The 16,062-nt window shown below is 53.7% G+C and overlaps 1 protein-coding gene across 3 annotated transcripts in view; it reads right to left on the reverse strand.

The window, feature by feature from the left end:
• Positions 1–13,781, reverse strand: part of TFAP4 (transcription factor AP-4) — a 34,858-nt gene extending 21,077 nt beyond the window's left edge. Inside the window, exons 1-3 of one of the 3 annotated variants that reach the window (XM_037910585.2) lie at positions 13,561–13,781; positions 4,248–4,413; positions 1,557–1,655 (exon numbers count right to left, since the gene is read on the reverse strand). In XM_037910585.2, coding sequence (XP_037766513.1) covers positions 1,557–1,655; positions 4,248–4,413; positions 13,561–13,766 — 471 coding nt within the window. In that variant the 5' untranslated portion in view covers positions 13,767–13,781. The remainder of the gene's footprint in view (positions 1–1,556; positions 1,656–4,247; positions 4,414–13,560) is intronic. The other 2 variants (XM_037910584.2, XM_037910586.2) reach the window with 2 other exon arrangements.
• Between the last annotated feature and the right edge of the window lie 2,281 nt (positions 13,782–16,062).

Below are 16,062 nucleotides of genomic sequence, written 5' to 3' on the forward strand. Positions count from 1 at the left end.
AGCAGCACACAGGAACAGGACAACAGCAAGTGAAGAACCCATATCAGAGTAAACGCAGGGCAGCAGTGGCAATGGTTAGAGTCAGGAGACTGCTTTTCTGTATCCTTCAGCTTCTGAAGGGGGGATAATAACCTTCACCCCGCCCCTTTGTGAAAAAAAGACCTATAGATGAAAAGGGCTAAGTCCCAGCAGTTACTAATTACCCCACTGGCACTTGCCCAGATTGGGGGGTTAAAACTCCTAGTGACACATATTTCAGCAAACAATCTGGTAGAGCAGCTCAGGACACTTCCAGGAGCACAGTGGTTTTCTGGCACAATGCGGGGCTCAGGACCCACGCCCAGGGAAAGTGCTCTCTCCCCTCAGTCACCACCAACACTTCCTGCTGTGTCCCTGAGCTTGTGTCAGTCTCCCGTACAAACTCTGTCCCCAGGCTTGATCCTGCTTCACTTGATAGCCAACAAGATCACAGCCAGGGACGAGCCGCTGACACACTCCAGCCACGCTACAGCCTTCTCGGACAACTCTCCAGAAACGCCCGAGAACTGTAACCCAGCCTGTAAAAACCATCAATATTTTGGTCACATGTGAACAGATTTATCCAGTTTTAAAACACAGTCAGCTCCCCAGCTAGGGCCCAAGTTCCTGCTACACCGAAATGGAGTGGCAAGGAGTGCAGCACTGTGAATGCCATCCCACCAGTGAGGGGTTAAAACGAGCTCGCCTTTGGCCCTGCCAGAATATTAAAACCCCCGCAAAAGTTAGCTGTGGGCTCATCATGCATTCTCCACTAGTGCTGACAGCTACATGGCTGCAGCCTCTGCCTGCACAGTCCCAGCTAGCTAAGCCAAGGTGCACTGGCACAGCTGTGTGGGGTCCCAGGGCTGGAGAGCAGGGGGGGATGCAGGTCAGGAACCCAAACCACACCCTTAAACAGACCAGACCCTCACTTACATAAGCACTGAGCACATTATCAGAGTGGAAAGTCACTGCCAACAAGGCACCTGGAGCAGCCAGTCAGCTTAAGGACATCCTATCCAGTGAGCAACTCCCCATTCACTTTGCCCTCTGCAGGGGCAGGTTACGTCAGGTTTGTGCTGCTTCTTGTCAGTTTCCCAGCAAAGCAGATGCAGCAAAGCTCTGAGATCTGGATCATGCCAGCACAGGGACAGGTCAAGATGACTGGGATACACAGCCAGGCAGGGAAGAGGCCTATACCCAACTTCACCGTGTCACAAGGATAAGCGGCATGAAGTCTCCCCTCCCATCCCCGCAGGGTTTCCACTCCTGATCTGGAAGAGTTTGGGGGAGAAGCAGGAGGCCTGACTGGCCACACACCCAGAGAGAGCAGAGTAACTCCACCAGGTGATGCAGAGAGAGACCCAGCGACATTCCATCAGCTAACCAATACCGACCGGGATGGGTGGGGATTACATTGGGCAATACAAATGCTTCTCATGCTTGCTAAGGGGCCTGGGTTATTCTGTGTTCTGGAGCTTTCCTGGCAGAGAGGTAGGAAAGGGGAATAGCGGAGAGAAAAGCAGCAGCTGTACTACCTGGATGAACCGCTTGAGCTGTGTGTTCTGCTGCAGTAACCGAGTCTTCTCCTGCTCCAGGGAGAAGATGTATTCAGCTGTTTGCTGGAGAATCGCCGCCTTGGGAGAACCAGCAAAGAGGGTTAGTGGCACAGGAAGGTCAGTGTGTCGTCATCCCCCCTCTCATGCCCCCCACCCCTCGATATTCCCCCCCAACCAACAAATATAACTGGAGATTTGTTCCTGTACCTCTTCCAAAAAGCATCTGTCAGACAGCTGGAGTCCTTGCACCAAATGGCGACTGGGGGTAGGAGACAAACTGCCACTACTCCCAGATTAACTCTCCCATCAGTGTAGTAGCTCTCCGTGAAGATGAGCCCCCAGTCATCTGCTTCCCTGGCCCCAAGCCACAAGTGTTCCCCACTCAACCCCTGACCAGAAAGATTCCTCAGCGCTTGTGAAGTGCTAAAAGGAGCTCCCCCCAGAGAATGAAATGTACCTTGGCCCTCAGTGCGCTGGTGGTAGCTGTGAGCCACCTCCTTCCCCAGCTGGAACCCCAACTTGTTCGGGACCTGCCTTTACACCTGCTCCTAGCACTCTGCCAATGGGCCATGTCAGCACCAGCCTCTTAGACCACCCACAGCACCTCCTGGAAGCCCCAGAGCCTATGCCCCAAAGAGCCAGGGGTTAGCATCTGAGAGTTACTTGGTGTCCTGCGATGCAAGTTGCTTGGTCTCAGCCCAATTCCTAGTGTACAAGTTTCTATGTTACAAAATCTACCAGTGTATGAGGCACTAACCGGCCCCTTTGATCTCAATCTGAGAAGAACTGAATAAGACTTCAAGTCCCCTCTCCTCCATGGGGAGGGCATTCTCTCCAGGTCAGCTAAGCACAATGGCAGGGCTACATGGCAGATGCCCACCCTGCTGCTGCCCATGCTGCACCAATAAGCAGAGAACTTCACACACATACCCCCAGGCCCCAAACCATCACCACGTTTCCTTTCTGGAAGCATCATTAACAGCTGCCTAGTTAGCTCGGCAGGAGCAGCATTTACAGCCCTGCATAAGGATGAGAGCAAACATGTGACAAACATTCTCACACCCAGGGGATATGTAGGGTGGGCTGCAGGGCTCCATGTAAGTCACAGGAGTCATTTCACAATCCGAAGGGGTTCAATTAATCCTTTTTGAATAGCAGGGCTGTTCAGATGCCTGCAATTTTAAAAGACATTTCAGGTGCAAAAGGAAAGTCATAGCAAGCTGTGGCTCTACACGAGACATTCACAGCAGCATCCATAAATAGCAGCTGCAAAGACCAAAGTTACTAGCACTGTTTGCCACAACTTTATATGCTCCAGAAAGGTCAAGAGGGAACAGAGCAAGCCAGGTAGCCCAGACAACAACATGGGGAACTTTAGCAACACTGAGATCTAGGAGCACCTAGGCCCTGCTGGGCTCCTTGGTCTTATATTAGTAGAAACTAAGTGCTTCAGTGTCTAACTGGCTGTGTGCCTAGGCCGTGATGTGCTTCATCGGAAGCCAGTTTGCTCGCAAGAAGCTGTAAGGGGCTCACTGGCAAAAGAATCCTGTCCTGCAAAGTCCAAGAACTCTTAAAGATAAGAGACTCTGCTCCTTGTCTCCTGCAGCGCTCCTAAGTCTTGCAGGAGATGAGAAAGGGCTCTCAGTTCTCTAGGGTTTAAGATACTTCTAAACCCGCCCCCAAAATGTATGAACTAGTTCTGTCACCACCACCACTCCCTGCTCCGGAACTCCTGGGAGGAATTGCTCAGGACAGAAGCAGCGCTCCGGGACCTAGCACCAACGTATGCACACAGAGCGTTCCATGTTTATGCCACCCTGATTGTTTCAATGTCCTGGGTATTTAAGGCACATCACAGGTGCGTGCCCCAGGAATTCCCCACACAGAACATTCTACTAGCACAGGTAAAATTGCTTCACTGGTAACAGCCTTATATGAGGCAACAAGACCATCAGTTTTACAATCCCTACTCACTAAAGAGCAGAGAAGTGGCCAGTGACAGTAATTTACCTAAATATTCTAGGTTTCACAGTAGCAGCCGTGTTAGTCTGTATCTGCAAAAAGAAAAGGAGTACTTGTGGCACCTTAGAGACTAACAAATTTATTTGAGCATAAGCTTTCGTGAGCTACAGCAGCTCACGAAAGCTTATGCTCAAATAAATTTGTTAGTCTCTAAGGTGCCACAAGTACTGCTTTTCTTTTTGCTAAATTTTCTAGTTATCTTGCCACGCCACTCATTGGTTTGACAAGAAAAATGCAGCTTGCATATTTGCTCTACAACACGTCTACACACTCTTAACATATCACTAGTGTAGTCTATGAATTGCAAGGCTAAGGGAACTTCTATATTACTTACCTTCACTACAATTTCAGTGCTCATGCAACCTTCCCCCCGCCCCCCTCAAGTTCGTCGTCTCATTACATAATCACAGGAGCAACCTTAACTACAAGCTGAAGTTTTCTGCGTGAGCTTATTTTACTTAGGAGATTTTTTTAGATTCACATGGTTGGGAGATTGAGTTACTTAATGACAGAACGTCACTGCTACAAAGCAATGGGCCAGCAACAAGTTAATAGCTAGAGGATCCTGGCAGCTCAGACAGAATCTGGACACCCACCCTGGAGCATGTGCATACCCTCACAGCCATACAGACACAGACTCCCCCTCACCTTACTGAGCTTCTCCCCGTCTGTGTGTGGAATGAGGGTTTTCAGAGACTGGAAGCCAGCATTGATGCTCTGCATCCGCCTTCGCTCGTTGCTGTTCGCGATTTCTCTGCGTATCCGCCGCTCCTGGTCCCGCTGGGTCTCTGGGGTCAGTGGGATGTTGGCCAGGCTGAGAGGGAGACAGAGGGTTAGCTGAGACAGGCAATGCTCAAGAGGACAGGCAATGCCAACTCCAAACCTGAAGATGAAGGTTCACTCTTTTTACCATAAAGAAAAGGAGTACTTGTGGCACCTTAGAGACTCACCAATTTATTTGAGCATAAGCTTTCGTGAGCTACAGCTCACTTCATCGGATGCATCATAAGCTCACAAAAGCTTATGCTCAAATAAACTGGTTAGTCTCTAAGGTGCCACAAGTACTCCTTTTCTTTTTGCGAATTCAGACTAACACGGCTGTTACTCTGAAACCTGCCTTTTTACCATGATATACTACATTACAGGATAGAGCCCCAGAGGGTGCTCTTCCCAGATGCTACCTGTTTTGCAAGGACCAGATTGGTAGTCAACGAAACTTTCAGGGAACCAAACAAAAGACTATTCTCCTGAGATGGAGGAGCAGCCGTTCCTGCACTTCACCTCAAGCTACAGATCTACAGTCCTTTTTCCAGGCAGTGATCACAACCTGAGATCACACCTACACCTGGAGTTGGGCGGGGGGTCATTTTCATGAGAATTTGGAGGCATCTGGGGAATGCGGCTAATCCAAATTGAGGCTAGAACTCACTCCCTAGGTCCTTTTCCGGGTATTTAAATTCAGGGATTGCTGGGACCTTGCATTTTAAGATCTGCTACATGGGACAGTCCTATGGGTAAAGATGGTGCTGATCCTCCTGAAGGAAGGACAGAAACCTAGTCAATGTCAGTCACTCCCTCTTGGGCCACTGTGCCGGCAGAAACTAACCAGGCCCCATCAGCCTCATACTTTCTACATAAAGCACTTTCTGCCCAGAAGAGGTAGAGGACAAGGTGCTGCTGCCCCTGAAGGACAGAGCAGCATCCAGGTGATTTTAGGGCAGAGGGAGGGAAGAGCTAGGAATGGGGACCACATCTGGGAGGGACATCACACCATTCCAGTGGTTGGGGGAGCAATCAGCTTTCCAAACTGAGAGACTAACTGCTTTGGGACTTTGCTCCTATTAATGACAACAGTTTATTTGAGCCCAATACACCATCTTGTTTTTGAGGGATGGGGGAGAAGAGGAGTTTCCCCACCCTCACTGCAAGCAGGTGTGATTCAAAGACTGCCTGCTCCCCAACTCTCATTCCACAGCCACACCACCGCAGGCTGGGATCTCTTGCAACCTCCAGAGCTATGCAGGGTCAGAGCAGAACAAAGCTTGGCTAGGAGGCCACTAAAGAAAATCCAAGGTGCTGAAGAAAGTGGTGACGCAGTAGGTGGCACTCCTCCTTGAATTAATATTAAAAAAACCCAATGCCCCGGCATGAGACTAGGGAAACTGCATCTTTCAGATGAGGCTTAGTATGGAGGGCCTAGACATACGTATTCATTAGAGCCCAGGGTACCTCTTGTAAGACAAGGCGTCACCCCAGCAGTCTGCCCAACTTCTAACTTGGTCATTGCATTCTACTCCATTGAACAACCAATTCACTTTCAACTTGACGCAGTTGCCTCTCCTTGCTGTCATACCCTGTTGCGGACCAGTTACCTGCACTATGAAATTGCTAGGTTCAGCCCCTGCGGGGCTCCATTTCATCACTGGACACAATGACTCCAATACAGAGAGATGGGAAGAGTCTTTGGAATCCTTCAGTTCAAAGGTGCTAAGCAAGACCAAGGTAAAGGGACCCTCCGGAACCAGCGGAGCAGAGCCTGGCCCTGAGCTGGTCACTGCAGCAGCTGAGGAGTCACAGCTCCTCCAGGATGTGTTTGAGGGCTGTGAAAGGTGCAGGGCTGGGCAGGGAAGAGGGAGGATTAAAAGTGAGCTGCAGCAAGGGCCTCTGGTTACTCACCCCCCTCCCCCCCCGCAACTTCTCCATGGTAAGAAAGAGCCAAGCATCTAAGCTGAGGTCCCTGCAGGGCCAGCCTGTGTGTGTGGCCCTGGTAGAATCGGATGAGAGGCCCCCTCCCCCTCTTGCTGATGGCTTCCAGATGATCACTCCCAGCAGAGGCAGCCCCCACCCCACCCAAAGCCACGGCTCCCGCCTGCTTCCTGCTGCCTCTGCTGCGCGTTCCGTTCCCGAGTGATCTGGCAGACTGGCCAGGAAAACACTTCCCACACCAAACGCCACCAAGCAGCTAGCTGGAGGAAGAGAGGGAGGAAGAAACATTGTGGTCAGTCCTGCAGGGGAACCTGGGCTTGACCATGACCGGCTCACAAGTTTTTAAACTCTGTCTACACTAGTGTTTAAAACCATGCCAACCCATATTCCTAGTCCAGACTATTCCTCAACAGGGGGCATTTTTGAGGCCCGGGAGAGGAAGAGAGAACCGGATGCCTTAATGCTAATACAGAATATATTTTATTAAAACCAAAAGTTGAACCCCACAACAAGGTGAAGCAGTGTTTACACAGTACCCCCAGCTCTGGATCTACCCCTCCATGCCTTCCATGCAATGCATGACCAGCAGCCTCACCCTCCTAACAAACCTGCACATGTGGCCCATGTCGCAGAGCAACAGGAGACTGATTCATGTGCCAGGCCTTGGAATAGCAATCCTGGCCCACTGACAGAGACAATACTTTAGGAAAGACTATTGGCAATTTCAAAGGTCACATACCTTGCAAATCACCCAAAAGCTTTAGGCCATTGGAGAGCTGGGAATGTTACTTAACAATGCTAAAAGGTGGTTTCTAGCCCTGACCAGCTATGAGATGCATGCCTTTAAAAAAACAAAAAACAAAAAACCACAGACCACGTCTTTCTGATTACTATCTTGTATTTCGTGTATTTTCCCATCATGATGTTAGTAGCCGCTATATCAAGAATTAGACATAGAAAGCAGCTTTCTAAGGGTATGAACTATTCCATTATGTATGTACAATAGCCAAGACTGCATGAGAATTCAGTTACTAAAGTCATGCTGGAATTCAAGAACAATGAAAATTGCGCTTCCAGCCACCTGCTATCCACTGTCACTTGTTAACAGCCAGCAAGATCTCAGCCCGAGAGATTCCGTATTAACTCACCCTAACAGCCACTTTCCTCTCTGTTAACTACCCTGATGTGTCTTGCAGGCACCAGTCCTGGCCAGCTGTGTCAAGTACGCTACAATCAACCTGCAAAGACAACCAGCAAGGGAAGACACTGCAAGTGCGAGGAGAGCCTCAGACAGAAGAAGCTATACAAATGCAAAGTATTAAAGACTAGTGACTGTTTCCTAGAGCGAAGAAAGATCACATTGCTTGACATTGCAAATGGAGATTTACAGTTTATTTGCCCATTTTCGTTCATGTTATACAACAGAAGTGCAAAATGGGCTAATGGGGGTGATCCAATACACCAGGTATGAGCCAGCCCCTGGGCACAACAGGGCCAGAGACTCAGCCTGACCTCTCAACCTTCTCCTCCTTTTGTGGGCTGAAGTTCAATTTCTAAGGGTGCAGTCAGTAGCCAGTAGTGTCAAGTCATAAAGAAGCTGCTGAACTTCAGGGCAGCACCCACAAGTTCATCACATCACAGCCAAGGTGACAGGAGAGAAAAAGAGAGCAAAGCCCCTGAACAAGGGTTCGCCATTATATAAATGACATGTTCTTACCACCCCAGGAAACAGAAGGCTCTGAAAGCCAGAGCCCCAAGGGAGGAGCAACAAGAGAACAGAGACTGGGGTTCACACCACAAGAGTGCGATATTAAAGCACAGTTCTGTTCCGAAAAGCAGTTGTCAGACCTGTGCCCATGTATTTTCAGGGTCCCTTAAAGTACATTCTGGCTCGCATTAGCCCAGCGAGCACAGGTCTGCTCTATTCAGTCTTGAACACCAGGTTTCTTAACTAAATCAACTGCTGAGCCAAAATTCCTCCTTTAACTTTTCCTGAACAACCCTAGTGAAGGCAATGGGATTGCACAAGTATTGCTCAGGGCCGTACATCTGGCAGTGCCTTGGTTATTGGGGAAGATGGGCAAAAAGGAACCCAGCCTGTCTCTCCGAGCCCATACTGAGTTCACAGCCTGACAGTTAGGGGAAATACCTTCTTACTCTGCTGTCACTGAACGTGGAACCCCATTGTGCTATTGGTCACACAGCGAGAGTGAAAGCACAAGTGAAAACACAGATGAAAGCACATGACTATTCAACAAATATATTCAGAAGGATCTGAAGACAAGACAGTCTCTCACTGCTAACTCCAAGGCCACTTCACTGCTCAAGACAAACAATAATCTTGCAGATCGGCTCTGGCCCTGCAGTTCTGTAGGGATACCAAAGGTGGATAGCAGGGCTTCATGGGGCAAGCATGATTCCAGTGCAGGTGCTGGCAGGACCATCGAGAAGGCTGCTCTGGCCCATATATTGAGGTTAACTCTTTCCTACCCTGCATCCTCACAAAACCAATCGGTGATCCCACAAACTCCAGCTGGATCCATCCAGAAATACCCTGGTCTGTGCCCACAAGCCAGAAGACCAACCCAGGGTTGGCCAAAAAAAGACCCACTCATCCAACTGTTCTACACTAAAAATCCCAAGCCATCCTCATCTTTAACGGGTCAGTGATCTGCTCCATTCTGGCCTGAGGTGGGCCTGTAGCCTTTCTGAGCATCATCCCCATATTAAAGATGGAGCAGACTGTAGATGCCTACATTTTTTTTTTTTTTTTTTGTAAGTGAAACCCTCAGGTCTCGCATGTGGCCGCTACGGCTTTCCTTTGAGAACAGCTATGAGCCCCAGCTGCTATCTGTGTCTGGGATAGTCTAAACCTTTGGCCCATGGGGAAATTAGACAAAGGTGGCTCAAGAGGGCCATCTAGGAAGCAGAGGTTCTTAAGAAGAGAGAAAGAGGAAGAACCCATTTCCTCATCAGGGGACCTCTCATAACCTTCCCCCCCAACTGTTCTTCCTGGTGAAAGACTTAAAAAGTGACAGAACTAAACAGAGAAAAATGCATTTAGAAGCTAGCCTGGTGGATTAAATACGACAGTGGGAGTTAGTACCTTGATCTTTTACCTTGGGAGGCTAGAGTGCAGATTTAGACGTTGGTCACAAATAAAGCGAGTTCAATGGATTTTCATGCTTGTCCCTTCAGACTTTTATTCATAGCCCTTTCCCCGCATGCACAAACACACCAAAATACAATTCAATACGACTCAGTCTCTGCTCAAAAAGATCCAGCGCAGGGTAGGACACTGCAGATGAGAAGCAAGATTCTTTCATACAGCTAGGCAGGAAGAAGCTTGCCTAGAATCTGCCTGCACTGTACCAGGCTCCAATCTGCTGGATCAGAAGAGTACCAATTGCATGTAAGTCTCTGACAGAGGACCAGTTCTGCCTTGGGGTTCCTGATACTTCTGCCCCAGGTTTCATTTACAGGACAGAAGAAACGAACATAAACCAGTGTTGACATACTCAGTCTTGGACTAGAATTTGCAGCACAGCATTAAGGGATTCTATGGCAGCATCATGAAATATCTGTAACTTCACCCAGACCCGAAGATGAGCTCTGAATAAGCGCAAAAGCTTGTTTCTCTCACCAATGGACGTTGGTCCTCCCCGTCCATGTCTCTGTAACTTCAGCTGTCATTTATTGGGAATAAATTAAATAGCCACACTTAGCATGCAGGTATCTTCCAAGTGAAGTACAAACACAGGCTAGTTATTAAGCAGAATAAAGCTGCTATGAAACAGCTGAAGGAAACAAGTCAGTCTAAACAAAAAGCAGTTCTCATAGGAGATTCTTGAAGTTCTTAGTATGAGACCCACTTAATCAATAAACCAGTATACAGACACTGAAGATATGGAGACGTAAGCAGTAGTCAGTCTTCCAGCCTGTATACCAATGACTTGTTCATCAGTATGAAGGTGATATTTGAAAACAGGTTCACTTTCACCTGTGCTAGTTGTTCCTGCAAAAGTGTACCCAAACCAATAAGAAGTCTAAGAATAAAATGAAATTCCTACAGAAAGTGATCACAGGGTTTCTACAAACCCACGATATTCCAAAGAACTCTAGGGATACAGCCTTCCTACAGCATTCTGGGTGTTGAAGCAGAACTTCATCTTCTCCTTCAGCAGTGAAAGAGACTATGGGAAGTCATCCCCTTACAGTCTAAGACAGGGGTGGACAAACTTTTTGGCCCAATGGCCACATTGGGGTTGCGAAACTGTATGGAGGGTCGAGTAGGGAAGGCTGTGCCTCCCCAAACAGCCTGACCCCCGCCCCCTCCCACCTCCTGACTGCCCCCCTCAGAACCTCTGACCCATCCAACCCCCCTGCTCCTTGTACCCTGCCCCCCCAGGACCCCCGCCCCTAACCATCCCCCCAAGACCCCACCCAACCCCCCCTGCTCCCTGTCCCCATTTCCCCCCGACCCTTATCCACACCCCAGCCCCGACAGGTCCCCTGGGACTCCACCCCCATCCAACACCCCCCCCCCCCGTTCCCCATCCCGACTGCCCCAACCCTTATCCCCGCCCCCGACAGGCCCCCCAGGACTCCTACACCTATCCAACCCCCCTGCTCCCTGTCCCCTGACTGCCCTCCAGGACCCCCTGGCTCTTATCCAACCCCACCGCTCCCCGCCCCCTTACCATGCTGCTCAGAGCAGCAGGAGCTCGCAGCCCCACCGGAGCCAGCCATGCCGCCCGCGCTGCCCAACGGGCCAGAGCGCTGGAGGTACAGCAGCGGCGCGGCTGGGGAGAGGCCAGAGGCTAGCCTCCCCGGCCAGGAGTTCAGGGGCCAGGCAAGACGGTCCCGCAGGCTTGATGTGGCACGCAGGCCCTAGTTTGCCCACCTCTGGTCTAAGATGTTAATGTCATCCTAGTGGCAAGTGGAAAATGTTCCAATCACCAAGTGAAAACACAGATACAAACCTGTTCTCTCACATAAATTGTGGTGGATTAACCTAAAACAAATGCATCTCAGTGCTTCCCCCACCCCAATAAAAAATAAAATTCAGAAAACACCCCCCATGGGCAACTATCCTGTAACTATCCAATATGTGTGAAACTGAAAAGATGCAGATTTTATTCTCAAGCTTCACAGGGGATGAGTGAATAGATTGTTCCGTAAAATTCTACCCAGAATAATGGTCGGTGCCCTTCTAAGCATGATATTCTAGATCAGGGGTTCTTAACCTTTTTCTTCCTGAGGTCCCCGCCACATGCTATAAAAACTCCATGGCTCACCTGTGCCACAACTATTCTCTACACAGAAAAGCCAGGACTGGTGTTAAGGGGTAGCATGCCGAGCAATTGCCACTGGGCCCCCCCTCACAGTTGCTCAGGCTTCTGCTTCAGCCCCAGGTGGCGGGCTCAGGGCCCTGGGCTTCAGCCCTGCGCAGCAGGGCTTAGGCTTTCTGCCCTGGGCCCCAACAAGTCTAACACTGTCCTTACTTGACGCATCCCCTGAAACCTGCTCGCGGCCCCTGCACTCCTGGTTGAGAACCACTGTTCTAGATTAATACAGCTTCAAGGTGCTTATGGAAGGATTCCTCTTTTTCCTATCCTAAATTTCTACAGAGCTTAATGAGCCACAGAAAGAATACTGTTGGTGGCACGCCGTGGGGCAGGCCTTCAAACACAGGTTATAATCTCCGCTGCGGTTAACTAAAAAGACAGCCATCACCACTTGTCCAGGACCGATATTTGAGTAGGAAATAGGCCAGCTGAGAGACATTTCAAATAAAGCCAGCATACTGTAGGCAGAGAGGAACTTTTAGTGCTGCTCCCACAATTAAGAGAATACCCTGAAAGCACTTTTTAAAATATATATGTATTAGTTTACGCTAAAGTACGAAGCAATTCCATATGGCATAAAGACTACACCAAATTGTGATCCTCATTAATATTAATACAATACCACATAGGACAATTTCCTTCTCATGCAGGCTGCTCAATAGCAGGTCCCCCTTTGTAAATGGATTCAAGTTAGTTACAGCATTTTTGTATTCTGGCTACTTCCCTCCCAGTTTTCATTCTGAAGATTAGTACACAAGTGTAAGACTCCAGCTCTTTCTATACAGTAAATCCCTCTAGGCCCGTAAGATGGGCAAGAGTATGAAAGAAGATGATGAAAGGGACTTTCTGGAGCCTTACTTAGCACATCCGTTTAGACCTTTAGGTATCCATACAGCTGGCAATTTGCATATCCCCAATTTGTAAATGAAACATCTTTCTGCAGGCACCGAGTGTTTCCCCCGCTGTATGTACTAACTTAACACGTTGCTCTGGCCACAGCGGTGCTGTTTAACTTAGTCACCCAACAGTGGATCTCCAAAGTCCAAACATACAAGGGGCATTAATTTTCCCCCGGGGTGGGGAGAGACACCAGCTTCGAGCGGTATCATTCCTGCCTCCCCAGGAGGCGCCGACAGGCTCTCCCGGCCCCGCACAGCGGTGCTGCCAGCTGCCCGCGGGCTGTGGCCCAGGCCCAGCAGGGAGTGCATCTCCACGTGCAGCCCGCACGCGGCTCCAGGCGCGTTCGGGGCGAAGGCCCGGGCTGTAACCAGCTCTCCAGGCAGAGAGCAGGGGCCGCCGGAGGCACCTGCCCAGCACTGGCGGCCGGAGCGGCCACATGGCCAGGGCGCTGGGCCGGGCCCGCTCCTTCCCCGCAGCCTGTGGCGAGCGGCGGTTGGGCCCGCCCCTGCCAGCTGCTGCACGCGCCGTGGGCCGCGCACGCGTGGGCCGGGGCGCTGCAACCCCCGCGGGGCGCAGGCGGCTCCTCGCTCCGCCGCGGCACCCGGCCCACGCGGCCGCCAGGGCCGGGCCCGCTTTGTGCGGGGCAGCGTGGCCGGGCGCCTACATCCCCCACAGGGCCCCGGCCGCCGCACTACATGTCCCGGCGGCCCCGGCGCGCGCGGGCCCGCCCCCCGCGGGAGGGCTGCCGAGTCACGGCCAGGCCCCGTGGTAAACACACCCCCCTTTAAAGCTCCCCCAACATGCGGCCGGCAGGCAGGGCACGCGCGGCCCGGCCCGCACCCCGACCCGGGGCGGGAGACGCGCCACAGCCGGGCGGCGCGGTGCGCCCGCCAGGCCCCGCACGCGGCCCCGGGCTTCAGCGCCGCGCGCGGCCCCACGTGCTCCGGCCAGCCGCGCCGCCCGGCCCGCGCCCCGCGAGCCCCCCCGGGCGCGCGGGCGGCACCCACCTGCAGAGCCCGCCGATCACCTCCTTCTCCGACTTCCTGAAGTGCTGCAGCGCGGGCACCTTCTGCGCGGGCACCATGAAGTACTCCATGCGGGCGCCGGCCCCAGCTGAGCGCGCCGCGCCTCTGCCGCTCAAGGCGGGAAACAGCTGGTGCGAGCGCAGCGCTCCCTCCCCCGGCGGCGCCGCCTCCGCCAGCCACCGGCCCATGTAAACAAAGGACTATTTGCCGCCGCCCCGGCCCCCTCCGCGCCGCCCCCGCGGCCCCCCCGCCCCCTCGCACGCCTCCTGCCGCGCCGCGCCGCCTTCCCGCAGCGACCCCGCTGCAGCCCGCGCCCCCGCGCCGCGCCCACCCGCACCCGGGCTACCCGGCTCCCTGCGCCACTACGGGGTGATGCGGCCCATCAGCTGACAGCTTGGCAAGCGGGCCCGGAGCAGCCACGGGGGGCGGGGGATACACGGCCGGGGGAGGGGCAGAGCCGGCCCCGCGCATGTGGGGGGATGCACGAGGCAGGCTCGGCCCCACACATGGGGGATGGGGGAAATGCACGGGGCGGAAAGGGGCAGGGCCAGCCCCGCACGGGGGAAGGGGAGAGAGGGGTAGGGCTTACTCCGCACATGGGGGGGAGGGGCAGGGCTAGCCCCACATTGGGGGATGCACGGGCGGGGGGGGGGGAGGCTGGCCCCGGACGGGGAGGGGTCAATACGGGGGGATAGGATTGGCCCTGCAGATGGGGCGATGCACGAGGCAGGGTCGACTCCACACATGGGGGGAGGTGGGGGATGAAGGGAGACTGGCCCCCCACGGGGGAAGAAGGGACAGGGCTTGCCCCGCACCTGGGGGAGGGCTGGCCCCGCACAGGGGAGCAAGGGGAAGGGCTGGCTCCGCACATGGGGGAGGATGCATGGCCGATCGGGGCGCACATTGCACGGCCGGGGAGGGGACCCGGAGCCAGAGCTGCAGCGGGGATGCAGGCGGCAGCTAGCGTCTGCGCTGTGGGGAGTCCCCCTGCACAGATCCGTGTCCGGCACGACCAGGGAGCCGGGCACACTAGGGAGGCCAGTACCCGGTCCCCGCGGGCACGCTCGGCAGTGACACCGCCCGGCCCGGGGTAGCGGCTGGCTAGCGGCTGAACGGCCCAGCCAGCCCCGGCCCGGGGCGGTGCCGATCCATCCCGCCCAGGAGCGGCGCCTCCCCCGGCTGCGTGGGCCGGAGCGACGCGGGACGCGCTCGGCTCCCCGCGCGGGTGGGCCCTGCTGGGCGCCGGGCCGGTCTGCAGGAGCTCGGGAACAGGCCGCAGCGCCGCCCCCTCGCGGAAAGCACCTTCGTGCCCCCCGGCCGGCAGCCCGCCCCCTAGCCTGCACCGCTCTGCGGGGATCGCCGGGACCGGGAGCCCTAACCCCACACCTGGCCCTGCCTCTGCCCGACCCAAGATTACCCCTCCCCTGGCGGAGGGTGCCAGCCCGGTTCTCTCCCCACCCTGCTCCCAGTGGTAGCAGCGTGAAGCTGGGGGCTAGTGCACCAGGCCAGAGTCCCCCGCAGCTTGAATCGTGCACCAGCCCCATGTCTAGTACAGAGGCTGCCTAGGATCAACCTCCAGGGGCATGTCCGGCAGTGCATACCCTTCCTCCCCAGGGCCACTCACCTGCCTGGGGAGCCCCCTTTCCTAGCCCCTACCTTCCTTACTGCCTGGCTTTGCCAGTTGTCAGGCCTCAGGTGGGATCTTTGCTTCCAGCCCATCCGGGGGCAGGGAATCTATGCCTGTCAGCTTGAGGGGGTGAGCTGGCATCAGCAAGGGATCATTGCCCTAGCACTGCTCTCCTACCCTGCTAAGGCCTGGCTCTACCCCCTGTACATACTGTGCCCTGGCTGCACCCCCACACCCTGTTGATGTCATTGCATCCCCCCTTTACCTGCCACCATCCCCAGCTGCCAGGGGTCCTTCTGGCACCCAGCCACCCACAGGCTACTTTGCTGTTTGTCTGACTAGCAGGTGTGAGGAGGAGACTCACCCTGTTGTGTGTCTGTGCCCCACAGACTGACCAGACCAATAGGCAAGGCCAGGCTGTGCATGAAAGCCAGCCTCCCACCTCAGGGCCCTTGGGAGCCTGAAACAAGAGAAAGTAGCAGATGTGCCCTGCTCTGCTTTGCTGAACTCCTCCTATGCTGAGCCAGCTGGGCCCCCAGCTCCACAGGGTGAGGGAGGTAAACAAGAGGAGAGGAATGCCATACCTGTTCTTCCCAAGTTGTGCACAGTGGGAGGCAGTGCAGCCTAATGGATAGAGCATCAAACTAGCACTCAGGAGATTTGGGTACTATACACAGCAGGCACAATGGCAGAGCTGGGAGACCTGGGCAAGTCACGTCCCCGCTCTGTGTCTCAGTTTCCCCACAAAATGGGGCTAACGCTACTGCCCTCTTTAGTAAAGCACTTTGAGAATGAGGAGTGCTACAAAAGAGCTGTTATCAGCTGCTGTTGGTGATGATAACTTAGGGCCTGTCTAC

This window comes from Chelonia mydas, chromosome 10 (genome assembly GCF_015237465.2).
Source record: "Chelonia mydas isolate rCheMyd1 chromosome 10, rCheMyd1.pri.v2, whole genome shotgun sequence".
NCBI classification, from domain to species: Eukaryota; Metazoa; Chordata; order Testudines; family Cheloniidae; genus Chelonia; species Chelonia mydas.